Below are 25919 nucleotides of genomic sequence, written 5' to 3' on the forward strand. Positions count from 1 at the left end.
TGCCTTGGCCTCCCAAAATGCTGGGATTACAGGCGTGAGCCACCACACCCGGATACAAAAATGTCTGATTTTTAAAACCTAAGAAATAGGTTTTTTCCCTTCCATTCTGCCCACTTTATGGGTTATATATTATTATTACGAATGTTTCATAATTTACCGATAACATGTTGCATTTGTTAATACAATTTATTACCATTTTTTTTTGTTAGCATACTTTACCATATCGTTTATTATCATAATTTAACCAATTCCTTCTTAAACGTTTAGGCTATTTAAATTTCAACTATTATAAACAGTATTGCAGTGGACATTTTTGACTGCAACATTATTTTTATTTATTTATTTTTTGAGACAGAATTTCACTCTTGTTGCCCAGGTTGGAGTGCAATGGCACGATCTCAGCTCACTGCAATCTCTGCCTCCTGGGCTCAGGTGATTCTCCTGCCTCAGCCTCCCGAGTAGCTGGGATTACAGGCATGTGCCACCACACCCAGCTAATTTTTGTATTTTTTGTAAAGATGGGGTTTCTCCATGTTGGTCAGGTTGGTCTTGAACTCCTGACCTGAAGTGATCCACCTGCCTCGGCCTCCCAAAATGCTGTGATTACAGGTGTGAGCCACCGTGCTGAGCCTGCAACATTATTTTAAAGTGAGAAATACACTGTGTAGGTTCCTTTTCAGTGGACACAAGAGTAACTCCACTAACTCACTCTACTAACATGAGTAACTCTTTTTATCTTTGCCAGAATCTTGATTGAAAGGGGCATAAATGTTTTCTCTGTTACTATTTCCTCCTTGCACTTTGACTAGGTTTTGCAGCCACTCTTGATGATGACAAACCTTGGTACTCCATTTTTCCCATTGACAATGAGGATCTGGTATATGGACGCTGGGAGGACAATATCATTTGGGATGCTCAGGCCATGCCCCGGCTGTTGGAACCTCCTGTTTTGACACTTGATCCCAATGATGAGAACCTCATTTTGGGTATATTACTGGCAGAGGCCAGTGTTTCTTCTCCTTTGACAACTTGCTGTTAATGTCAACGGGCAGGAGGAAATCAGAAGGATTGGAGATGATTAGGACTAGAAACCTGTAGGTAGCGGCTTGAGAGAGCGAAGTTTTGGCTGTTAGTTTATATTATTTGTGTATATGCTTAGGGAACACTCAGGTAGGAATGTTGGAAAGTTGCAACTTGAGATGTCAAGAGCATAGTTTGTTCCGTTAGTGAATCATGGACTGGAAACTTCTAGGTAGCAGTTTGAGAGAGCAAAGTTGTGGCTGTTAGTTTTTATTATTTGTGTATTCCCTAGGGAAAACTCATGTAGGCCTATCGGAAAGTAGTACCTTTGAGATGTCAAGCGTGTAGTTCAGTTAGTGAATCATGTACTAGAAGTGATTTGGGATGGGATGAAAAGATACAGGTGTAGTTCAGTTAGTAAATCGTGGACTAGAAGTTATCTGGGGTGGGATGAAAGGTCTAGTTAAGACCTTCATTGGAACATCCATCACCTTAAAGAAGAAAACTGGATACTTGTCTGTAGGAAAGGTGAATCTTCAGGGAGAGCAACTCAAGTGATTTTTGTTTTATTCTCAGAAATTCCTGATGAGAAGGAAGAGGCCACCTCTAACTCCCCCTCCAAGGAGAGTAAGAAGGAATCATCTCTGAAGAAGAGTCGAATTCTCTTAGGGAAAACAGGAGTCATCAAGGAGGAACCACAGCAGGTGTGTGAAGAAAAAAGGAGCTTGGTGTTTAGAAGAACAAAGAAAGGTAATAGAGAAGGATAGTCTGACCGAGATTTGTTTGATTATCTATCATTAGAACATGTCTCAGCCAGAAGTGAAAGATCCATGGAATCTCTCCAATGATGAGTATTATTATCCCAAGCAACAGGGTCTTCGAGGCACCTTTGGAGGGAATATTATCCAGGTACAAATAGTGTCTTTTCTGTGTTAGAGGAGAACCCCATGGCTTTGTTCTGACGGAGGATATGGGAAAATCTTGCTTAGGATGGAATTAGCTAATTTTAACCCTTCTATTTCCTGTTTTAGCATTCAATTCCTGCTGTGGAATTACGGCAGCCCTTCTTTCCCACCCACATGGGGCCCATCAAACTCCGGCAGTTCCATCGCCCACCTCTGAAAAAGTACTCATTTGGTGCACTCTCTCAGCCAGGTCCCCACTCAGTCCAACCTTTGCTAAAGCACATCAAAAAAAAGGCCAAGGTATAATTGAATTCTGGTTAGAAAACAGCTATAAAGGATATTGGGGTATAAATTAAGGGACTGTACCAGGTATTAGATTGTATTAGGGAATTGGTTATTTTCTCAGATGTGATAGAATGTTATTTTGGTTATTTAGGAGAATGTCTTTATTGTTAGGTGATGCATGTGAAAATATTTAAAGGTGAGGTGTCAGAATGACTGCATCTTTCAAAAACTGTCCAGCAAAGTCTATAGAAAGATAAAGGTTTAAAAAAATGGCGAAATATAAACAGCGACGTGGGATAATAAGTGTTCATAGTACAGTCGTCCTTAGGTATCTCTGGGAGATTGGTTCTAGGACCTTCTCTGGATACCAAAATCTTTAGATGTTCCAGTTTCTGATAAAATAGCATAATATTTGCACATAACCTATGCACATCCTCTCCTATAGTTTAAATCACCTCTAGATTACTTATAATACCTACTCCAATGTGAATGCTACGTGAATAGTTGTTAACACTGTTATTGTTAAGGGAATAATGACAAGAAAAGTCTGTACCTGTTCAGCACAGATGCACTTGTATTTTCTGAATATTTTCTATCTATGGTTGGTTGAAATCACGGATGCAGAACCCATACATGGATATGGAGGGCCGACTGTACTATTCTTTGAACTTTACAGTATGTTTGAAAATTTTGATTATGAAATTGAAAAATAGGTAAAATCTTTTTGGTGTGTTTGTCTCAGATTGAACAACGTCATTGTGTGTAGTAGTGTCCTGTCAGGAGCTAGATGGTATTTTCTTTGTTCTGGACAGATGAGAGAACAAGAGAGGCAAGCTTCAGGTGGTGGAGAGATGTTTTTTATGCGCACACCTCAGGACCTCACAGGCAAAGATGGTGATCTTATTCTTGCAGAATATAGTGAGGAAAATGGACCCTTAATGATGCAGGTTGGCATGGCAACCAAGATAAAGAACTATTATAAACGGGTGAGTCTCTGCTCAGAAAAAATTTTTTTCCCATACATAATTCTGCTTATGCTTCCATAAACTTTTATGTACAAACTTTTTGTTATTAACATAGCTGTAGTGAGACAAACTGCAAACTTACATACAAATTTTTTGTTATTAACGTAGCTGTAGTTAGAGATCTACTGGTAATCTGTGAACATATACCATAAATTTCTTGGGAGAAAGGAGTGGTACCTTTTTTTGTAGTTATAACATGTTGAGCATCTCAAATCTCAAAATTCGAAATCAAAATCCAAAACTTTTTTTTTTTTTTTTTTTTGAGACTGAATCTTGCTCTTTTGCCAGGCTGGAGTGCAGTGGCATGATCTCCACTCACTGCAACCTCCACCTCCTGGGTTTGGGCAATTCTTCTGCCTCAGCCTCCTGAGTAGCTGGACTACAGGCGTGTGCCACCACACCCAGCTAATTTTTGTATTTTTAGTAGAGACAGGGTTTCACCATGTTGGCCAGGATGGTCTCGATCTCTTAACCTCGTGATCTGCCCGTCTTGGCCTTCCAAAGTGCTGAGATACAGGCATGAGCCACCATGCCCGGCCAATCCTAAACTTTTTGAGCACTGTGATGATACTCAAATGCTCATTGGAGCATTTTGGATTTCCAGATTTGGGATGCCCAACTGGTAAGTATAATGCAACTATTCCAAAATCCGAAACACTTCTGGTCACAAGCATTTTGGATGAGGGATACTCAACCTGTATTAGTAAAGTGCTATGGTCATATTGTGTAGGATTATTGATATATTCTAAATAACTGGGTCTTCTGTGTTCCTTATAGAAACCTGGAAAAGATCCTGGAGCACCAGATTGTAAATATGGGGAAACTGTTTACTGCCATACATCTCCTTTCCTGGGTTCTCTCCATCCTGGCCAATTGCTGCAAGTGAGGAATTCTTTCCTGTTTTTACTGTTAACTAAGGAAATTGATAAATGAGGAACCAGTCAGCTCAGAAAGAACTATTATAATTCTAGTTGATTGAGATGCTTTAATTTTAAGTACAAAGAAAATAAGTATAATCCAAAAATGTTTTAAAGAAATCTTTTTCTTAAAACTGGCTGTGAATTGTGTTATTCTCAGGCTAAATGTAAAATAGGTTTTTAAAAATACACACTGGTAAGTTCAGTAACATCTGTGAAGCATAAGGAAGTCAACCTAGGATGAATTTACTATAAATTTACTATAATTTATGAATATTTAATTTTTGTGTATAAAATTGATAACATTTTGATCACATTAGCTGTGGTTATTGTGAATGTTGAACCACACCTGAACTGTGCCATCTACAGTCCCCAGCCATAGTGAAATGCTTTTTTTTCCCCTCCTTTGTTCTAATGGGTGTAAAGAGGCTCTCTTGTAACAGCTTTTATATATTCAAGGGGGGAAGTATGATGGTCCACAAATGATGTGGAAAATCTCTAGCATTCTCCCATCTTGTTTTTTTTCTCCATTTCATTTCTCTTGGCAATCTTAACCATTTGTCCTACTCTTATACCTAGTTTATTCTACTGTTGTTGTTGTTTATTCTCCTAAAGCATCTGCAAAGCTCAGTTTTTTTCTTTATCCTTTACATTCATAGTCTATTGCTAACTAGATCTTTAGTATCATCTTTGTATTGTTCTTCTCCTTTCCCTGGAACTTTCTGTTGAGGTTTTCTACCAATTCAGCCTCTTCTTTTGTGGCTACTTTTGTAGTCTCTTAAAGATCTTTTTCTGGCCGAGCGTGGTAGCTCACGCCTGTTAATCCCAGCACTTTGGGAGGCTGAGGTGGGTGAATCACCTGAGGTCAGGAGTTCGAGACCAGTCTGACCAACATGGAGAAACTCTGCCTCTACTCAAAATACAAAATTAACCGGGCATGGTGGCACATGCCTGTAATCCCAGCTACTCGGGAGGCCGAGGCAGGAGAATCACTTGAACCCGGGAGGTGGAGGTTGCAGTGAGCCAAGATCGCGCCATTGCACTCCAGCCTGGGCAACAAGAGCGAAACTCCATCTCAAAAAAAAAAAAAAAAAGATCTTTTTCTGTATTCTTCTGTAATTCTTTTTCTGCCTGTATTTCACATTTAGAATTTTCTTTCCACACTCAGTGATGGTCTTCCCTCTTTCTGTCTACTCTTCTGATTTTCGGGGAAGGCTTTCCTTAGACTCAGGCTTCTTGTGACAGTTTATCCCTATCTTGCCTCTACTTAAACTAGCTCAAATGTTTCTGTTCAGCTGTCCTCTGTCCTACTGTCTTGTGTTTTCCTTTTGTTTTTTCCCAGCCTATTCTGTCTAGCACTCTTTCTACCTCATTGGTTGTTTTATGATTTATTTGTTTGGAGGCAGGGTCTGGCTCTGTGACCCAGGCTGGAGTGCAGTGGCACGATCTTGGCTCACTGCAACTTCTGCCTCTTGGGCTCAAGCCATCCTCCTACCTCAGCCTCCCAAGTAGATGGGACAACAGGTGCACGCCACCACATCCAGCTAATTATTGTATTTTCTGTAGAGATGGGGTTTTGTCATGTTGCCGAGGCTGGTCTTGAACTCCTGAGGTAAAGTGATCTACCTACCTCGGCCTCCCAAAATGCTGAGATTACAGGCATGAGTCACTGTGCCCGGCGTTGTTATATTTTTTAATTAGTTTAATAATTTATTCAACAAATGTTACTCTCACACGTTGTGTGTTGGGCTACACTGGGGTCTAGGGTAGTAGTATAGTACTTGGTACATTACTACCAGTGATTTTCATATGTAATCTTCATAGCAGTCCTGTGAGGTATAGGCATTTTTAAGTATCTCTGTTTTGTAGATGAGGAAAACTAAACTTAGACATGTTAAATAGCTTAAATAGACATGTTAAATCATATAGTTAATGGCAGAGCTAGCATCATCTGAATTCACATCCTGTATTTTCTACCCTACTGACTCTGAAAGATAGTGGATGAAAAATTGTTTAGTCACAGTTGATAATCCATATTTTAATTTATTTGTATTACTGGATAGACCTTAGATGGCGTAATTAAGATGGAGAGCAATAAGCTTGGTATTTCTCAGCAGTTGACTGAATTTCCTAGGGCTACTCTGTATATAATTTTTGTGTTTTTACTTTTGTTAGGCATTTGAGAACAACCTTTTTCGTGCTCCAATTTATCTTCATAAGATGCCAGAAACTGATTTCTTGATCATTCGGACAAGACAGGGTTACTATATTCGGGAATTAGTGGATATTTTTGTGGTTGGCCAGCAGTGTCCCTTGTTTGAAGTTCCTGGGCCTAACTCCAAAAGGGCCAATACGCATATTCGAGACTTTCTACAGGTAAGAATGGGAGGACAGGGAGGGGATTGGGTTGTATACAGAAAGGGTATGTTGGGGCCGGGCGTGGCGGCTCACGGCTGTAATCCCAGCACTTTGGGAGGCCGAGGCGAATGGATCACTTGAGGTCAGGAGTTCGAGACCAGCCTGACCATCATGGTGAAACCCTGTCTCTACTAAAAATACAAAAATTAGCTGGGCGTGGTGGCTCACGCCTGCGATCCCAGCACTTTGGAAGGCCGAGGTGGGCGGATCACCTGAGGTTGGGAGTTTGAGACCAGCCTGACCAACATGGAGAAACCCCGTCTCTACTAAAAATACAAAATTAGCCAGGCGTGGTGGCACATGCCTGTAATCCCAGCTACTCGGGAGGCTGAGGCAGGAGAATCGCTTGAACCCAGGAGGCGGAGGTTGCAGTGAGCTGAGATCACACCACTGCACTCCAGCCTGGGCAACAAGAGTGAAACTCAGTCTCAAAAAAAAAAAAAAAATTTAGCCAGGCATGGTGGCGCACGCCCATGGTCCCAGCTACTCTGGAGGCTGAGGCAGGAAAATCACTGGAGCCCGGGAGGCAGAGGTTGCAGTGAGCTGAGATCAAGGCACTGAACTCTACTCTGGGTGACAGAGCGAGACTCCGTCTCAGAAAAAGTAGGCTGTGTGGGTTTGGGAGCACATCAGGAAAGATGAAAATACATTAGAGCTTAGCAAAGGAAGAGGCCCTAGTGAGGACTTTTATCCTTTTCTTTGCCAAATAAAATACACTTGGTTTGTTGGGCAGGTTTTTATTTACCGCCTTTTCTGGAAAAGTAAAGATCGGCCACGGAGGATACGAATGGAAGATATAAAAAAAGCCTTTCCTTCCCATTCAGAAAGCAGCATCCGGAAGAGGCTAAAGCTCTGCGCTGACTTCAAACGCACAGGTCATCTGTTGTGACTAGTTATTTGTCTGCCTTTTTCCAAGAAAAGAATTTTGATGGCTTTGAGTTAAAGGATAAGCATATAGTTAATAAAATAGAAATTGATGGCTGTTGAAAGGAGGTAGCAGATCTTCTAACACTCTGGTTGCTTTTTTGAATTTGGCTGCCAGGAAGTTTAATGTGATTGTTGGATATCTTCTATGAGTTGTAGGAAACTTAGCAGCTGGGGTTTTCTTGGCCAGTCATGCCAACTGTGGCTAGGCCTGTTACAGTTTTGGTTTGCTGTCCCTGTTGCTGTCAATAAATATCAGGGCCTTTGGAATTCAGAATGGTCTCATTCTCTATGTATATGTCTTTTCCAGGGATGGACTCAAACTGGTGGGTGCTTAAGTCTGATTTTCGTTTACCAACGGAAGAAGAGATCAGAGCTATGGTGTCACCAGAGCAGTGCTGTGCTTATTATAGCATGATAGCTGCAGAGCAACGACTGAAGGTGAACACCTTCCTCTTAGACACCACTTATGCCTGTGGTTTTTTGTTTTTTTTTTTCTTCCCCCCAGAGAGATGAGAGAGAAGATTCTTTCTCTCACTGGCTTAGGGAGGATGGTTTACTAGATTATTACCAATTACTAAAAAGTTCAATTTGTATAAAGTACTTCTACGTTCATCAGTTCTGGAGAAAAACTACAATGTAGCTAAGTATCAGTGGGAAGGCATAATGAACTTTGGGCATATTGTTTTGCTTTGAAAATGGTGACTGGGTGACTTTAATCTCTTCTTTGCAAGATAAGCATATAAGCAGGGAAAGTACTTGTCAGCCTCTCAGGTAGGCAGAGATGATGATGGTGCTGAATGTGTGGTTTAGAGAAGCACAGAATTCTTATAAGGCCAAAAGAGAAGAGGTCCAGCTGAGGTGTGACAGCACAGCTCTGTCCCACTGAGTTAATGAGACTCAGGTATTGAGCATCTCTGTTCAGCTTGCTTATGGGCTGTAACTATCTGTATATCAGCTAGTAAGCTCCTTGGCGTGTTGTAATGTATCTTATAGCTTAAGGATGTGCCGTGGTGTTAGATATAGTGAAGACTTTATGGAATCCATCTATGCAAAATAGGCTTTGGTATTCTGTACTTGTATTCAGTAAAAAAAAAAAACTTGTGCTTTGTGTTTTTTAACTGACTGATTTATGCATGGATCTGTCCTCTTCCAGGATGCTGGCTATGGTGAGAAATCCTTTTTTGCTCCAGAAGAAGAAAATGAGGAAGATTTCCAGATGAAGATTGATGATGAAGTAAGGCTTTATACTAGTTTGTATTAGTCATTAATACATCTCATTTATCCTTTTAAAAGAGACAGCTTTATTGAGATAACATAAAATAAACTGTACACATTTAAAGTATACTGTTTGATGTTCTTGCTTTATTCATGCCAGAAAAAATGATGGCGATATATCAAATATTATATTTTATATGATATGGGTTTGTTTTTGTTTGTTTGTTTGTTTTGTTTTTTGACAGAATCTTGCTCTGTCACCCAGGCTGGAGTGCATTGGTGGCATGACCTCGACTCACTGCAACATTCACCTACCGGGGTTCCTGCGATTCTCGCGATTCTCCTGCCTCAGCCTCCCGAGTAGCTGAAATTACAGTTGCACGCCACCATGCCCAGCTAATTTTTTGTATTTTTAGTAGAGATGGGGTTTCACCATGTTGGCCAGACTGGTCTTGAGCTCCTGACCTCAAGTGATCCTCGTGCCTTGGCCTCCCAAAGGGCTGGGATTACAGGCATGAGCCACTGCACCTGGCAGGATTTTCATTTCTTCTAGAAAAAAGACTTTGACCTGATTTATAGGACTTCACATGATTTGGGCCTTGCATATTAATCTGACCTCCTTTCATCTCCTGTCACTGCCTGTCTTATATTCTAAGCTCCAACCATACCGAAGTTCATTCAGTTTCCTAAATTTATCTTCCCTTTCAGAATTTTTCAGTTGTTATGTCCTCTGCTGAGATATTTTTTCTCCACTCCTCTGCCATTTGACTCTTGTCTACAAGTTATTTTCTCTGGGAAGCTTTCCTGGACTTTTCCCCTCATTCCACCCTGGATTTCGATTGGATGATAATTCTCCTTTCATTATGTACATATAGTACCCCTTTACTTTTTTCTTCCCCAAGATAGGGTCTTGCTCTGTTCCCCAGGCTGTACCGTGGTGAGATCACAGCTCACTGTAGCCTTGAACTCCTGGGCTCAGGCAGTCCTATCTCAGCCTCCCGAGTAGCTGGGACAAGCACACACCACCACACCCAGCTAATAGTTTAAATTTTTTGTAGAAATGTCTCACGGCCGGGCGTGGTGGCTCATGCCTGTAATCCCAACACTTTGGGAGGCCGAGGCGGGCAGATCACCTGAGGTCAGGAGTTCGAGACCAGCCTGGCCAACATGGTGAAACCCTGACTCTACTAAAAATACAAAATGAGCCGGGCGTGGTGGTGTGCGCCTGTAATCCCAGCTACTTGGGAGGCTGAGGCAGGAGAATCACTTGAACCTGGGAGGTGGAGGTTGCAGGGAGCTGAGACCACACCATTGTAGTCCAGCCTGGACTAAAAGAACGAATCTCCATCTCAAAAAAAAAAAAAAAGAAAGAAATGGGATCTTACTGTGTTGCCCAGGCTGATTTTGAACTCCTAGGCTCAAACGATCGTCCTGCCTTGGCCTTCTAAAGTGTTGGGATGATAGGCATGAACCACTGTGCCTGGCCTCTACTTTCTTCCCATGGCACTGATCACATAGTACTTAACTTGGTTGGCTGTTTTTCCCTCACTAACTTGAGGTTCATGAAAAAGTAGTATGGAGTAGTGTGTAGTTGGTATTCAATAAATATTTGTTAAATGAATTAAGTGATTATAAAATGAAGCAGAAAATGAGGCCACACAGAGTGAGTAAAGAATCGTTGTACTACTCTCTTGAGGTTGGAATGAAAAATGAGTGGATATCTAAGAATTTCAGAAATTAAGAATTCTATTGAGGCCAGGCGCAGTGGCTCAGGCCTGTAATCATAGCATTTGGGGAGGCCAAGGTGGGAGGGTTACTTGAGGCCAAGGGTTCAAGACCAACCTGGACAACATAGTGAGACCCTGTCTCTAAAAAAGAAAAACAATTGTTTTTAAATTAAAAATAAAAAAAGAATTCTGTTGAATGGCTTTCCAGATTGAACCTTAGAGAATTGGCCATTTTCTTGCTAATCATATATACTCTTTTTTTTTTTTTTTTTTTTTTGAGACAGAGTCTCACTCTGTCTCCCAGGCTGGAGTGCAGTGGTGCAGTCTGCTGACTGCAACCTCTGCCTGCTGGGTTCAAGCCATTCTCGTGCCTCAGCCTTCTGAGTAGCTGGGACTATAGGTGTGCGCCACCACGCCTGGCTAATTTTTGTACTTTTAGTAGAGATGGGGTTTCACCATGTTGGCCAGGCTGGTCTTGAACTCCTGGCCTCGAGATCTGCCCGCCTCAGCCTCCCAGAGTGTTGGGATTACAGGTGTGAGTCACCACACCTGGCCTCATGTACTCCTGACTGGTCTGTGTGGGCAGGCACATTCACCCCTTGGCTTAATTCTTTAAGAATCTTGCAGGGGTTGGTAAACACTATTCAGGGTCCCAGGAGAGGACAGACCTTTTTGACCAAACCAGTGGCAGAAATAGAATGGACTTTGGTTTAGTGTCACTGGAAAAGGGGGCCAATGCTTTGAAAGCAAGCATGTCAACTATTTCGAGAAAATAGGTTTCATTCTAAAACAGCTGTTTGAGCAATTGGACAATCAAATGTAGTCATTAGTCTAATTTTGAGCATCATGAGGGTGAGGGAAACACTGTCCTTAAGAATGTTTATTGAAGCCCAAGGGATAAGGGGCTGAAGGGATACCACTGTTCTTTATTTTTCTCCTTATCCTGCCTGAGCTCTTGACCTCTATTTAATATCATGTTGTAAGTATTGTACCATAGGATAGAAGAGAACTGAGTACTAGGTAGCTATATTTAACTGTTGATTTTTGTGGACAGTTTAAGAGAGCATGAACCCACAAAAATTAAACATTAGAAAAAAAGAACATGAAAATAGTTTGTAATTATTCTACTCTTGTAGATATTGGCTAGACATAGAACAAATGTTTCCCACTGCCCTGAGAATCTTTTTCTTTATCTCAGGTTCGCACTGCCCCTTGGAACACCACAAGGGCCTTCATTGCTGCCATGAAGGGCAAGTGTCTGCTAGAGGTGACTGGGGTGGCAGATCCCACGGGGTGTGGTGAAGGATTCTCCTATGTGAAGATTCCAAACAAACCAACACAGCAGAAGGTGAGACTGTGTTTATTTCTAGAATGAGAAAGTCAAGGGAGAAAGAAATGGGTGAGTGGAGGACTTGGAATGTAGTTAAGGTAGCAGAATGACTTAGATGCCTACTTAAAAGGAATTCAGGTTTTTAGGAGTCTCACTTTTTTTTGTTTGAGGTAGGATGATAAAGAACCGCAGCCAGTGAAGAAGACAGTGACAGGAACAGATGCAGACCTTCGTCGCCTTTCCCTGAAAAATGCCAAGCAACTTCTACGTAAATTTGGTGTGCCTGAGGAAGAGGTGAGTGTGGAAGTGGAAAATTTAGAGTATACTAGGGGCTTTGTATAGAGTTGGAATTGCTAGGAGGCAGATGTAAAGAACTATCTGGGGAACTTTATTGTAGTGTATAGTAAGCTAAGTCTTAGATATTGTTTTAGGAGTTATCTTTCTATGTAATCTGCTTTGGGGTGATTTTTCTTTTTTGGTCTAACTGTGTACGTTGGCTTGTCCTTTGAAATCCCTGAATGATTTTTGTGTGTGTGTGTGTGTATATTTATATTTGTGTGTGGCTATTTGTCTCGTAGATTAAAAAGTTGTCCCGCTGGGAAGTGATTGATGTGGTGCGCACAATGTCAACAGAACAGGCTCGTTCTGGAGAGGGGCCCATGAGTAAATTTGCCCGTGGATCAAGGTTTTCTGTGGCTGAGCATCAAGAGCGTTACAAAGAGGAATGTCAGCGCATCTTTGACCTACAGAACAAGTGGGTCGTTTTTAGTGCTGCAGAAAATCCAAGCTGGAAAAGGGGAGGAGTTCCAGGCACTATTTCATAATAAAGAGGAGGTCACCTAAAAGTTTGACTACCTAGGTAGTCAGATATCTGACATGTCAGGGTAGTATATGTTTGTAATCCCACCACCAGATTACCTATTCCCTTCAACCCAACTTGGCAAAATTTTTGAACAGAAGGAGATGCTAGTCTTGTGTTCTAGGTTCCATGACAACTTTTATGGCCTACTTGGGCCTAACAAACAGCACAATGGTAGCAGGTGGCAGGTAGGGCTTTTTTCTAAAGGTTTAGTTGTGAGAGGATGTTAATACACTATTAAAAATGACCAGTGTGCTGATTTATTTATCAAGTTGTCTCCAGGAATTCTGAAAGAGTTACTATAATTTTTCAAACTTATCTTGTTGACCAAATGTCTAGGAAAACTTTGTAAAGCTTTTCTGTTAAGGGCCCCATGTCTTAGTGGATTTTGAGTATGCCTTTTTAAGGTTGATTTCCCAATTTTTTACTTTTGCCTGCAACCATATTTCTTTAGTTCTTTCTGCACATTGCTTTTTCTCTTTTTAGGGTTCTGTCATCAACTGAAGTCTTATCAACTGACACAGACAGCAGCTCAGCTGAAGATAGTGACTTTGAAGAAATGGGAAAGAACATTGAGAACATGTTGCAGAACAAGAAAACCAGCTCTCAGCTGTCACGTGAACGGGAGGAACAGGAGCGGAAGGAACTACAGCGAATGCTACTGGGTGAGGATCTTGGCTTCACAGACAGATAAAAAAGAGAAGGGTTAAAAAAGGAGCCTACGTAACTGCAGACTGTAATTGAGGGAGATCTGGAGGCAGAAGATGTAAGGGATGCATGTAGAAAAGTCTGTGAATGAAGTAGAAAGCTTTTTACAAACTGGACTCTAGGATTGTCTGTGGAGGACCAATTGCAGAGATGATGCCACTCCACTACTGCCTCTGTCTGTATCAGGTGCCTGGCCAAGCCTGGGCTATTAGTGCTGTACTTCAAATGAGCTTTTTGTGCATTTATCCTAGAGGGTAAGAGTTTTTAATACAGAATTTGTAAATGAATTTAGGGAGTTATCTTTGAAACTTCTGAAATTACATGTAAATATGTAAATGTGAATTTTATTATTTTTTTATTTTGGAGACAGGGTTTCATTCTGTCACCCAGGCTGGAGTGCACTGGTGTGATCTTAGCTTACTGCAGCCCCCGCCTCCCAGGCTCAAACGATCCTCCTGCCTCAGCCTCCTGAGTAGCTGGGACTATAGGTGCATGCCACCATGCCTGGCTAATTTTTGTATTTTGTATTCCTCCTGCCTCAGCCTCCTGAGTAGCTGGGACTATAGGTGCGTGCCACCATGTCTGGCTAATTTTTGTGTTTTGTAGAAAATGTTGCCCAGGATGGTCTCGAACTCCTGAGCTCAAAGTGATCCGCCTGCCTCAGCCTCCCAAAGTGTTGGCATTACAGGCGTGAGCCACTGCGCCTGGCCTTAAATGTGCATTTTCTGAGAACATTCATGGCTTTCAGAAGACCCTCAGAAGGAGTCTTAGACCATAAAAAGAGTTTTAAAATTGTAGAAATTGAGGGTGGGAATAATAAAGACCTGAATTGGGTTGGGATATGGAGGGCATTAAGGATGAAAATCAAGGCAACCTTAAGATTTCACTCTGGGATTACTAGAAAGATGTTGGTACCATTGATTAAAGTAGTGAATTTCAAGGTCTGACATGCTGGCTCATGCCTGTAATGCTAGCACTTCGGGAGGTCGAAGTGAGAGGATCACATGAGCCCCGGAGTTTGAGACCAGCCTGGGCAACATGGTGAAACCCTGTTTCTACAGAAAATACAAAAATCAGATGTGGTGGCAGGCACCTATAATTCCAGCTACTCGGGAGGCTGAGGTGGGAGGATTGCTTGAGCCTGGGAGGCAGAGGTTGCAGTGAGCTGAGATTGCGCCACTGCATTCCAGCCTGGGTGACAGGAAGTCTCAAAAGAAGTTAGGAAGGGAATGTGTAATATGTGGAGTTTGAGGTCCCTTTGACACCCTTGAAGTATACATGTTAAAGAGGCAGTTGAAAACTTGGATGTTGATACTGCGAGAGAGGTTAAAGGCTGATGATGAAGATTTATATGGCTTCTCAGTCACAGTAGTCTTCCCTTTGTTTCCTCTTTTCTGTAAAAGTTTTGTGTAATTTCATTGTTTTGGGTCCTTTGTAAAAATGTGATATAGCCCTTCCACCAATGTGGTCATCTATGTTTTCTAGTGTAGTCCTGGAACACAGTATCTATATCATTTGGGAATTAGAAGTGTGGAATCTCAGGCCTCACTCCACATCTACTAAATTAGAATCTACATTTGCAGCCGGGTGTGGTGGCTCACACCTGTAATCCCAGCACTTTGGGAGGCTGAGGCGGGTGGATCACCTGAGGTCAGGAGTTTAAAACCATCTTGGCCAACATGGTGAAACCCCATTTCTACAAAAATTAGCTGGGCATGATGGTGGGTGCCTGTAATCCCAGCTACTTGGGAGGCTGAGGCAGGAGAATCGCTTGAACCCGGGAAGCAGAGGTTGCAGTGAGCTGAGAGTACGTCATTGAACTTTACCCTGGGCGACAGAGTGAAACTCCGTCTCAAAAAAAAAAAAATAACCTACATTTGAACAAGATCCCCAGGTGATTCCTGTTCATATTAATGTTTGAGAAGCTTATGTTAGGCTTTAAGACTTGGAACTTGTTTTTTGTAGTGCCATTTTTCCCCCTGAGTTGCGTGCTTGGGTACTTTTTTTTTTTTTTTTTGAAACAGGACCTCATTCTGTTGCCCAGGCTGGAGGGCAGTGGTGCAACCATTACTTGTTTACTGCAGCCTCAACCTCCTGGGCTCAAGGGATCCTCCCACCTCAGCCTCCTGAGTAGCTGGGACCACAGGTGTGTACCACCACACCTGGCTAGTTAAATTTGTAGAGACAGTGTCTTCTTTGTTGACCAGGCTGGTCTCAAACTCCTGGGCTCAAGTGATCCTCCCACCTTAGCCTCCCCAAATGCTGGGATTATAGGCATGAGCCACTGTACTCGGCCTTGTGTGCTTTCATCTGTAATGTGATCATCACCCACTTCCTACATGGTCTTTTCTCTTGCACTGTTGTTCAGAGGAATCTGCTTCTCTATCTCCTATAGCAAACATGTAGTTCTTTGAGGTTCTTTCAGAACTTTTTGTACTTACAAAAGTTGGGAAATTAGCCAGGCGTGTGGCTTAGGCCTGTAATCCCAGCATGTTGGGAGGCCAAGGCTGGCCTATCTCTTGAGCCCAGGAGTTAGAGACCAGCCTAGGCAATGTGACAAGACCCCGTCTCTACAAAAATTTAGCTGGGTGTGGTGGTACACACCTGTAGTCCCAGCTACTCAGGAGGCTGAGCTGGGAGGATGGATTGAGCCTGGGAGGTGGAGGTTGCAGTGAGCCGAGATTGCGCCACTGTACTCCAGCCTGGGCAACAGAGCGAGAGAGATCCTGTCTCAAAAAAAAAAAAAAAAAAAAAAAAGTGGGGAAATTGGCAGTGCCTAAAATGAAGTCAGGAAAGGACAAATCAGCATATTCTTGGGGCTGATGATGACTTTGATGCTTTTTGTAGAACCATAGTTTTGTGGCATGTTGAGCTTTGATAGCTCCACTCAATCCCAAGAAAATGATCATTTGGGAGATAAGGGGAACGTTTGGAAATCTTTTCTACCTACCTTGCAGCAGCAGGCTCAGCAGCATCCGGAAACAATCACAGAGATGATGACACAGCTTCCGTGACTAGCCTTAACTCTTCTGCCACTGGACGCTGTCTCAAGATTTATCGCACGTTTCGAGATGAAGAGGGGAAAGAGTATGTTCGCTGTGAGACAGTCCGAAAACCAGCTGTCATTGATGCCTATGTGCGCATACGGACTACAAAAGATGAGGAATTCATGTGAGTTTGATTTACCACTTCCTTTTTTTTCTTTGAGGACAGAGTCTTGCTCTGCAGCCCAGGTGGAGTGCAGCGGCGTGATCTTGGCTCATTGCAACCTCCATCTCTCGGGTTCAAGTGATTCTCGTACCTCAACTTCCAGAGTAGCTGGGATTACAGACATGCACCACCATGCCCAGCTAATTTTTGTATTTTTGGTAGAGATGGGGTTTTGCCATGTTGACCAGGCTGGTGTTGAACTCCTGGGCTCTAGCAATCTGCCTGCCTCAGCCTCCCAAAGTGCTGGGATTACAGGCATGAACCACGGCACCTGGCCTGATTCACCACTTTCGAGTGTGATAGGGAGAATAGTAATAATGGTGGGGAATGGTGATTGGGGTGGGTGCTTGAATTTTAGTGACAGGATTCTTCACAGTTATTTCTAGAACTCTGCTGTAATTGAGAACTATCTTGCCTTTAGATTGGGTTTGAATAGAGCCAAATTACAGGGAAAATTCTATTTGGTATTTGCCACGAGATGAAGGCATGTCTTGTTCCATTTTGGTCCTTTGCATTTTGATTGGTTGGTTTGCAAAAATCTTAGAGATTACTGGCCGGGCACGGTGGCTCACGCCTGTAGTCCCAGCACTTGGGGAGGCTGAGGCGGGCGGATCACGAGGTCAGGAGTTCGAGACCAGCCTGACCAACATGGTGAAACCCTGTCTCTACTGAAAGTACAAAAATTAGCTGGGTGTGGTGGCACGCACCTGTAATCCCAGCTACTCAGGAGGCTGAGGCAGGAGACTCGCTTGAACCTGGGAGGCAGAAGCTGCAGTGAGCCAAGATCTCGCCACTGCACTCCAGCCTGGGCGACAGAGGGAGACTCCGTATCAAGAAAGAAAAAAAAAAAACCTTAGAGATTACTCAGGACTTATTCTAAGAGAGTTACCTCTGCAAATGGAGGGCTGACTAGGGAGGGAGATGGGAATGGCATGTAGCCCCTTTTATCTTAGCCTGGATGGATTACTTTAGTCCTGAGATGTTAGCTATCACAATAGTCTTCTTGGTTAAGGTTTGCTTATGGTCCTGTGATTTTTCTTCCTTTGCTGCTCACACTGTTCAGTCGAAAATTTGCCCTTTTTGATGAACAACATCGGGAAGAGATGCGAAAAGAACGGCGGAGGATTCAAGAGCAACTGAGGCGGCTTAAGCGGAACCAGGAAAAGGAGAAGCTTAAGGGTCCTCCTGAGAAGAAGCCCAAGAAAATGAAGGAGCGTCCTGACCTAAAAGTAAGTATAATGTGGTGTGATTACAGCTAACGGAGCAAAGGAAGAATGTATACCTTTTCCTTTAGCTTTTGATATCCTCCTTTACTGGGAATGAGGGAAGTATATTGTGGAAAGCTGGTTTGAATTGATGTGACTACTTGGGGGTGTTCTCAATACTAATGTGAGTGGTATTGACAATTCCACACCAAATCTGGTGCTATTGTTCTCTCTCTCTTTTTTTTAGACAGGGTCTGGCTCTGTTGCCCAGGCTGGAGCGCACTGGCATGATCTCGGCTCACTGCAGCCTCTGCCTCCTGGGCTCAAGCCATCCTCCTACCTCTGCTTCCCAAGTAGCTGGGACTACAGGCACGTGCCACCACACCCAGATAATTTTTGTATTTTTTGTAGAGACCGGGTTTTGCCATGTTGCCCAGGCTAGTCTCAAACTCCTGAGCTCAAGTGATCCTCCCACCTTGGCTTCCCAAAGTGCTGGGATTGCAGGCGTGAGCCACCATGCCCGGCTTGTCATTTATTCTTTTTTTTTTGAGACAGAGTCTCACTCTATTGCCCAGGCTGGAGTGCAATGGCGCGATCTCAGCTCATTGCAACCTCCGCCTCCCGGGTTCAAGCGATTTTCCTGCCAGAGCCTCTCGAATAGCTGGGATTACAGATGTCTGCCACCATGCCTGGCTAATTTTTTGTATTTTTAGTAGAGACGAGGTTTCACCATTTTGGCCAGGCTGGTCTCGAACTCCTGACCTGGTGATCTACCAGCCTCCACCTCCCAAAGTGCTGGGATTACAGGCATAAGCCACCACGCCTGGCTTGTTATTTATTCTTTTTTTTTTTTTTTGAGACAGTGTCTCACTGTGTTACCCAGGCTGGAGTGCAATGGCGCAATCTCAGCTCATTGCAACCTCCACCTCCTGGGTTCCAGCGATTCTTGCGCCTCAGCCTCCCAAGTAGCTGTGCTACCAGGCATGTGCTACCATGCCCAGCTAATTTTTTTTTTTGAGACGGAGTTTCGCTCTTGTTGCTCAGGCTGGAGTGCAGTGGCGCCATCTCAGCTCCCTGCAACCTCCACCTTCCCGTTTCAAGCGGCTCTCCTGCCTCAGCCTCCCGAGTAGCTGGGATTACAGGCACCTGCCACCACACCCAGCTAATTTTTGTATTTTTAGTAGAGATGGGGTTTCACCATGTTGGCCAGGCTGGACTTGAACTCCTGACCTCAGGTGATCTGCCCACCTCGGCCTCCCAAAGTGCTGGGATTACAGGCATGAGCCACCATGCCTGGCTTTATTCTTTATCTGAAATATTTTCTAGGAGTTGAGATAGGTTTGGTAGGTTTTTTTTTTTTTGTTTGGTTTTTTTAGAGACAGAGTCTTGCTTAATTGCTCAGGCTGGAGTGCAATGGTGTGATCTCCACTTACTGCAACCTCTGGCTTCCGGGTTGAAGAGATTTTCGTGCCTCAGCCTCCCGAGTAGCTGGGATTACAGGTGTGCACCACCATGCCTGGCTAATTTTTTGTATTTTTAGTAAAGACAGGGTTTTACTATGTTGGCCAGGCTAATCTCAAACTCCTGGCTTCAAGTGATCCTCCCACCTTGGCCTCCCAAAGTTCTGGGATTGCACGCATGAGCCACTGCTTTTGGCCCAAGTTTGGTAGGTTTTTTAACATGTACTTTCATGTCTCTTGTCTGTGTGTATATATTTTTAAATATGTACCTTTAAAATATTGTACATATTAAAAGAAGCAACAAAAGTAAAACATACAAGTTGTTTTCCATAACTTAGGATCACAGATACTACTGTGATTGTAATAAGCATCCTAAGATGAGGCAGTTGTGGTACAGTGGAAAGAGCCATGAGCTTGGAAATGGAAGATCTGAATTCAGGTTCTGTTTCTGCCATTTAATAGGTCTGTGACCTTAACCTCTCCAAACTTGTTTTCTCTAATATCAAATGATATGTCCACAGTGTTGTTGTATTAAATGATATAATTCAGGGGAAGCACTTTATAAACTATAAAATATTCAACAAATGAAACTGTTCTTAATGCATACTGAGGTCATTAAGTGTTTTAATGTTCCTTTTTGTATGTAGCATTAGATAAGTGTGATACAGTATTGGCCCCATTTTGCAGATGAAACTGAGGTCTAGGATACCAGAGCTACTCATTTGCAAAACTGAGATGGAGACTTGGTGTCATCGAACCTTTTTCTTGTTTTGACTAGAGAATGGGAATACACCCAGCAGGCTGATGATGCTGCTGAATGTAGATGGGCTTCCAACAGCTTGTTTCCTGCGTATTTAATATTTTCATAGTTTACAACTTAAATTGGGAGTGGAAATCTTCTCTGTATTCTTCTTACCTGATTTTTAAAGCAATGTTTAGTCTCTGGATTTATTTTTTTTCCATGTGTCATTTCCATACATGCAGTTTTGTCTAGTGGCTTCTGGTTGATCAGTGCATAACAATTCTATTAGAGCAAAAGTTCGGAAGCTGACTTTGTTTTTCCCGTCTTGTATGTACAGTTGAGCTTTGAACAACATAGGTTTGAACTGCATGGTTCCATTTATGCGTGGATCGTGGTACGTGGAACCTGTGTATATGGAGGGCTGGCTTTTTGTATATATGGGCTTCACTATGTGTGGATTTTGGTATACTTGGGGGTCCTGGAACCAATCCCCTGCATGTACTGAGGGACTTTATTTCTTACCTACTTATCTCTGATATGTGTTTCAGCCTACTTACCTCTGACGTGTTTGATACTTTTCCTTTTGCAGCTGAAATGTGGGGCATGTGGTGCCATTGGACACATGAGGACTAACAAATTCTGCCCCCTCTATTATCAAACAAATGCGCCACCTTCCAACCCTGTTGCCATGACAGAAGAACAGGAGGAGGAGTTGGAAAAGACAGTCATTCATAATGATAATGAAGAACTTATCAAGGTTGAAGGGACCAAAATTGTCTTGGGGAAACAGCTAATTGAGAGGTAAGAGATACCAGGCAGGAAGTGCTATGGGACAGATTTATTTGAGGTTGGTTATATTGGTGGCTGGCAGGGGTAGATGTGATGTGTTCTCTGAAGTGGAACTGAAGGAACAGGAATTTTGATGGCGTTTCCTCAGTTATTGTTGCCAGTAATGAAAATTATAGCGCTGATTAGGTTGTACCACTTGTTTTGGAGCATGCTGCCTAACTTCTGAGTCTGTTTCCTTAGTTACAAAATAAAACCACCTTTACCAGGATAGTTAAGAAGATAAAATGAGACAGACTACAAAGCATACAGTACAGTGCCTGACATATAGTAGATGTCAGTTATCTCTTTTTGTTCTACTTCTAGACACTTATAATATTTGCAAGGTCCCTAATCTTGTTGTGTTTTTTTTGAGACAAAGTGTTGCTCTGTTTTCCAGGCTGGAGTGCAGTGGCTCACTGCCACCTCTGCCTCCTGGGTTCAAGCAATTCTCATGCCTCAGCCTCCTGAGTAGCTGGGATTACAGGCACACGCCACCACGCCCGGCTAATTTTTGTATTTTTGTAGAGATGGGGTTTCGTTATGTTGGCCAGGCTGGACTCAAAACTCCTGACCTCAAGTGATCCGCCTGCCTAGGCCTCCCAGAGTGCTGGGATTACAGGCGTGCTGGGATTACCATGCCCGGCCTAATTTTTGTATTAGTAGAGACAGGGTTTCGCCATGCTGGTCTCAAACTCTTGTCCTCAAGTGATTCTCCCACCTCGGCCTCCCCAAGCGTTGGGATTACAGGCGTGAGCCATCACTCCCGGCCTCGTAGTGTTCTAATAAAGGACCATCCCAAAAGATGGATGAGACATAGAAACTGTGCTTATACTTGTGTCTTGCCCTCAGAGAGTTTAATAGATAATAAAATGGAGAAGTTGTAAAGTTCTTTCCCCTAACTTTTTAGTTTGAAAATGGCAAAACCTACAGAAAAGTTGAAAGAATATAATATATGATTCCTCTAAATTCACTAATTGTTAACATTTTGTCACATTTGCTTCATCTTTATATACCTAAAACTTTTTTTTCCTAAATCATTTGGAACTAAGTTGCAGGCATCATATTTCACTCCTAAGAAAGTTAACATTAATGTAATAATATATAATATTCAGATCTCATTTAGTCTTCCCCAGTTGTCTCAGTGTCTTTTATTGCTTCCGTCCCCAGTTCTGGATTCAATCCCAGTTCAAACATTAAATATATTTTGAATCTCTCTTAATCTAGAATGATTTTCCCTACCTTTTATGTTTTCCTTTTCTTTTCTTTTCTTTCTTTTTTTTTTGAGATAGAGTCTGGTTTTGTTACCCAGGCTGGAGTGCAGGGGCATGATCTCAGCTCACTGCAACCTGCGCCTCCCAGGTTTAAGTTATCCTCTCACCTCAGCATCCAGAGTAGTTGGGACTACAGGTGTGCAGTACCACACCTGGCTAATTTTTGTATTTTTTGTAGAGACAGGATTTTGCCATGTTGCCCAGGCTGGTCTCAATCTCCTGGGCTCAAGCAATCCTCCTGCCTCAGCTTCCCAAAGTGCTGTGACTACAGGCATCAGCCACTGCACCCAGCCCCATTTATGTTTTTCATGACATTGAGTTTTTTGAAGATTCCAGGCCAATTGCCTCAAAATATTCCATATTCTGGAATTGTCTGTTCTCTCATTGATCAGATTCCAATTAAATGTTGTTGGCAAGACATTTAATGTCATATTTAGGTGATATACTTACTGTACTATATCAGCAAGCACATAATGTCAGGTTTTCCCACTGTTTTGATCATCTTGTTAAAGTGGTGATCCTCAGATCCTATAATAAAGTATGTTTTTTCTTTGTAATTAACATGTTGATGAATATCCTGTTCCCTGACAATCTTTTAATAGTTTTAGCATCAGTTGATGACCATTGCTTTATTCAGTTATTTCAGTGGGGGTTCCAAAATGGTAATTTTTCTAATTCTAGCATTTCTTCAACATTAGCTAACATTTTTCTATAAAAAAGAGCTTTCTGCTCTCCCTTTCCAAGTATTACTATGGATTCTGAAATTCTTTCCTTTGGAAATTTAATGTTTTATGATTCCTTAACATAATTAATTTTGATGCTCACATAGTGTCCCAAATTTGACTCCCTCAAGCCAGATCCTGTGTTTTTTTTTTCTTTTTTTCTTTTTTAATGACCCTATAAATATTTGAGAACTTCCTTGCTTTCTGGCACAAGATGTTTTTGTGTTTTTTCTCGAGACAGAGTCTTGCTCCTTTGCCCAGGCTGGAGTGCGGTGGCGCAATCTCGGCTCACTGAAACCTTTGCCTCCCGGGTTCAAGGGATTCTCCTGTCTCAGCCTCCCGAGTAGCTGGGATTACAGACCTGTGCCACCACACCCAGCTAATTTTTGTGTTTTTAGTAGAGATGGGTTTTCACCATGTTGGCCAGGCTGGTCTTGAACTTCTGACCTCGTGATCTGCCCGCCTGGGCCTCCCAAAGTGCTGGGATTACAGGCGTGAGCCACCGCGCCCAGCCTTCTGGCACAAGATGTTAAAAGCTCTCTTTCAAATTTTCCTATCCTATATACCTAGAGTCGGCCATTTCTCCAAAAGCCCAGGTTCCTTTTTCTTTTTGAGACGGAGTCTTGCTCTGTCACCCAGGCTGGAGTGTGGCACACTGTAACGTCTGCCTCCCCGGTTCAAGCAGTTCTCCTGCCTCAGCCTCCCGAGTAACTGGCACTACAGGCACGTGCCACCTTGCCCTGCTAATTTTGTATTTTTAGTAGAGACAGGGTTTCTCCATGTTGGTCAGGCTGGTCTCGAACTCCCGACCTCAGGTGATCTGCCCGCCTCCACCTCCCAAAGTGCTGAGATTATAGACATGAGCTACCACGCTCAGCTGGTATACATATATTTTAAATTACAACTTTATACTGATACCTCCAATTTAGTTTATAGATCTTTTTTTCTCGTCTTCCCTTATTTCATATTTGTATCCATTCTCAAGAAATAACTTAATTTCTGTATGTATTTACTTAGAAATCAATATATTTATTGAGAAATTTGCTCTGTCCTATGATATGTACAAAATAGTTTCAGAATTACTATAATAATACCACTACCACCAACAAACCCATAAAGTAGGTTCAAGATGGTTTTCGTAGTTTATTTTTCTTGGACTACATGCCACTGAGGTATAGTTAGGTTATTCCAGACTTTTTTTTTTTTTTTTTTTTTTTTTTTTTGAGACAGAGTCTTGCTCTGTCGCCCAGGCTGGAGTGCAATGGCGCAATCCCAGCTCACTGCAACCTCCGCCTCCCAGGTTCAAGAGATTTTCTTGCCTCAGCCTCCCGAGTAGCTGGGATTACAGGTGCCCGCCACCATGCCCAGCTAAGTTTTTTGTATTTTTAATAGAGACGGGGCTTCACCAGGTTACCCAGGCTGGTCTCGAACCCCTGACCTCAGGTGATCCACCTGCCTTGGCCTCCCAAAGTGCTGGGATTACAGGCGTGAGCCACCACACCCGGCCTTCCAAACATATTTGAATCACTTCTTTTTTTGTGTGTAATTTAAGAAATCAATTTGATACAGTTACAGTCATTTATTTCTGTTTGTTTTCAGTTTTGGGTTCCTTTTCCCATCCTTGTTGATTTATTTTATATGCACAGGCTGGAGTGCAGTGGTGCAATCTCAGTTGACTACAACCTCTGCCTCCTGGGTTCAAGTGATTCTCCTGCCTTAGCCTCCCAAGTAGCTGGGACTACAGGCACGTGCTGCCACGCCAGGCTAATTTTTGTATTTTTAGTAGAGATGGGGTTTCACCATGTTGGTCAGGCTGGTCTCGAACTTCTGAGCTCAGGCAATCCGCCTGCCTGGGCCTTCCAAAGTGCTGAAATTACAGGCGTGAGCCACTACACCCAGTCTCCATCCTTGTTGGTTTAATTATTAATATCTGTAATAGTCATTGTTTTTTGAAACACATTAGAAGAGGAAGATGGGCCGGACGTGGTGGCTCATGCCTATAATCCCAGCACTTTGGGAGGCTGAGGTGGGAGGATCACTTGAGCTCAGGAGTTCGAGACCAGCTTAGGCAATATAGTGAGACCCTGTCTCTATTACTGAAAAAACAGTTTTTAAATTTAAAAAATGAAGAAGAAAAACTGTGATACCATGGTCCCTTATAGTGGAAAAGAAGAAGGTGAATGAGCTTTAATGATTGAGGGAATCCCAAACTAGTTTGTTTTCTGTTTTCAAACCAGTTTTTAATTTCTTGTTTCCATTCTGAACCTAGCCTTTTAACATTTAAGATAGAATGTTGGGGCTGGGTTCGATGGCTCACACCTGTAATCCCAGCACTTTGGGATGCCAAGGTGGGTGGATCACCTGAGGTCAGGAGTTCGAGACCCGCCTGACCAACAGGGTGAGACCCTGTCTCTACTAAAAATACAAAAATTAGCTGTGCGTGGTGGTGGGCTTCTGTAATCCCAGCTACTTGGGAGGCTGAGGCAGGAGAATCACTTGAACCTGGGAGGTGGAGGTTGCAGTGAGCTGACATTGCGCCATTGCACTCCAGCCTGGGTAACGAGCGAACTACATCTCAAAAAAAAAAAAAAAAAAAAAAAAAGATAGAATGTTGGAACTGGAAGGATTCTTAAAATTCTTTAGTCTGGTTTCCTTATCTTCCCAATAGGAAACTGAGGTAAAGTTGTGACTTGCCTGGTTATTTATTAACTTGGAGAGCCTATGAGGGCTTGCCTGATCTGAACCTTAGAAGGTGGATGTTTGGCCTTTGGTTTGGCTTTTTCCTCCCTAGGCTCATGCTTAGGTACCTTGGACTTTTTTTTAATTATAGTTGCTTTTTTTCCCCCGGGAACTAGAAATAGGGGCTGTATCTTACTAAAGTGTTTTGATTTTAGTGCGGATGAGGTTCGCAGAAAATCTCTGGTTCTCAAGTTTCCTAAACAGCAGCTTCCTCCAAAGAAGAAACGGCGAGTTGGAACCACTGTTCACTGTGACTATTTGAATGTGAGTATGTGCATTGCTTCCTTCTGATTAGGTAGGTTATCATTGATTCCCCAGCCCTGTATGCCACAGCTCTGACAGCCTTAGATTCTCCATTTGCCTTGCCCTGAGAATTATTTGTACTGTTCATTATAAGATTTCTAAA

General features: G+C 42.7%; 1 protein-coding gene across 7 annotated transcripts in view; it reads left to right on the plus strand.

Moving 5' to 3' along the window:
* The window catches only part of TAF1 (TATA-box binding protein associated factor 1), a 98343-nt gene that overhangs the window by 14156 nt on the left and 58268 nt on the right, over positions 1-25919 (plus strand). For 4 of the 7 annotated variants that reach the window (XM_055376167.2, XM_019019543.2, XM_055376163.2 and 1 more), the window contains exons 9-26: positions 810-986; positions 1597-1724; positions 1822-1929; positions 2052-2225; positions 3023-3196; positions 4013-4117; positions 6328-6528; positions 7304-7445; positions 7805-7935; positions 8651-8731; positions 11638-11787; positions 11944-12063; positions 12348-12523; positions 13115-13293; positions 16294-16507; positions 17610-17775; positions 20543-20754; positions 25669-25777. In XM_055376167.2, coding sequence (XP_055232142.1) covers positions 810-986; positions 1597-1724; positions 1822-1929; positions 2052-2225; positions 3023-3196; positions 4013-4117; positions 6328-6528; positions 7304-7445; positions 7805-7935; positions 8651-8731; positions 11638-11787; positions 11944-12063; positions 12348-12523; positions 13115-13293; positions 16294-16507; positions 17610-17775; positions 20543-20754; positions 25669-25777 — 2747 coding nt within the window. The remainder of the gene's footprint in view (positions 1-809; positions 987-1596; positions 1725-1821; positions 1930-2051; positions 2226-3022; positions 3197-4012; positions 4118-6327; positions 6529-7303; positions 7446-7804; positions 7936-8650; positions 8732-11637; positions 11788-11943; positions 12064-12347; positions 12524-13114; positions 13294-16293; positions 16508-17609; positions 17776-20542; positions 20755-25668; positions 25778-25919) is intronic. The other 3 variants (XM_055376164.2, XM_063703062.1, XM_055376165.1) reach the window with 1 other exon arrangement.

The sequence above is a fragment of the Gorilla gorilla genome, chromosome X, assembly GCF_029281585.2.
Source record: "Gorilla gorilla gorilla isolate KB3781 chromosome X, NHGRI_mGorGor1-v2.1_pri, whole genome shotgun sequence".
Taxonomy (NCBI): Eukaryota; Metazoa; Chordata; class Mammalia; order Primates; family Hominidae; genus Gorilla; species Gorilla gorilla.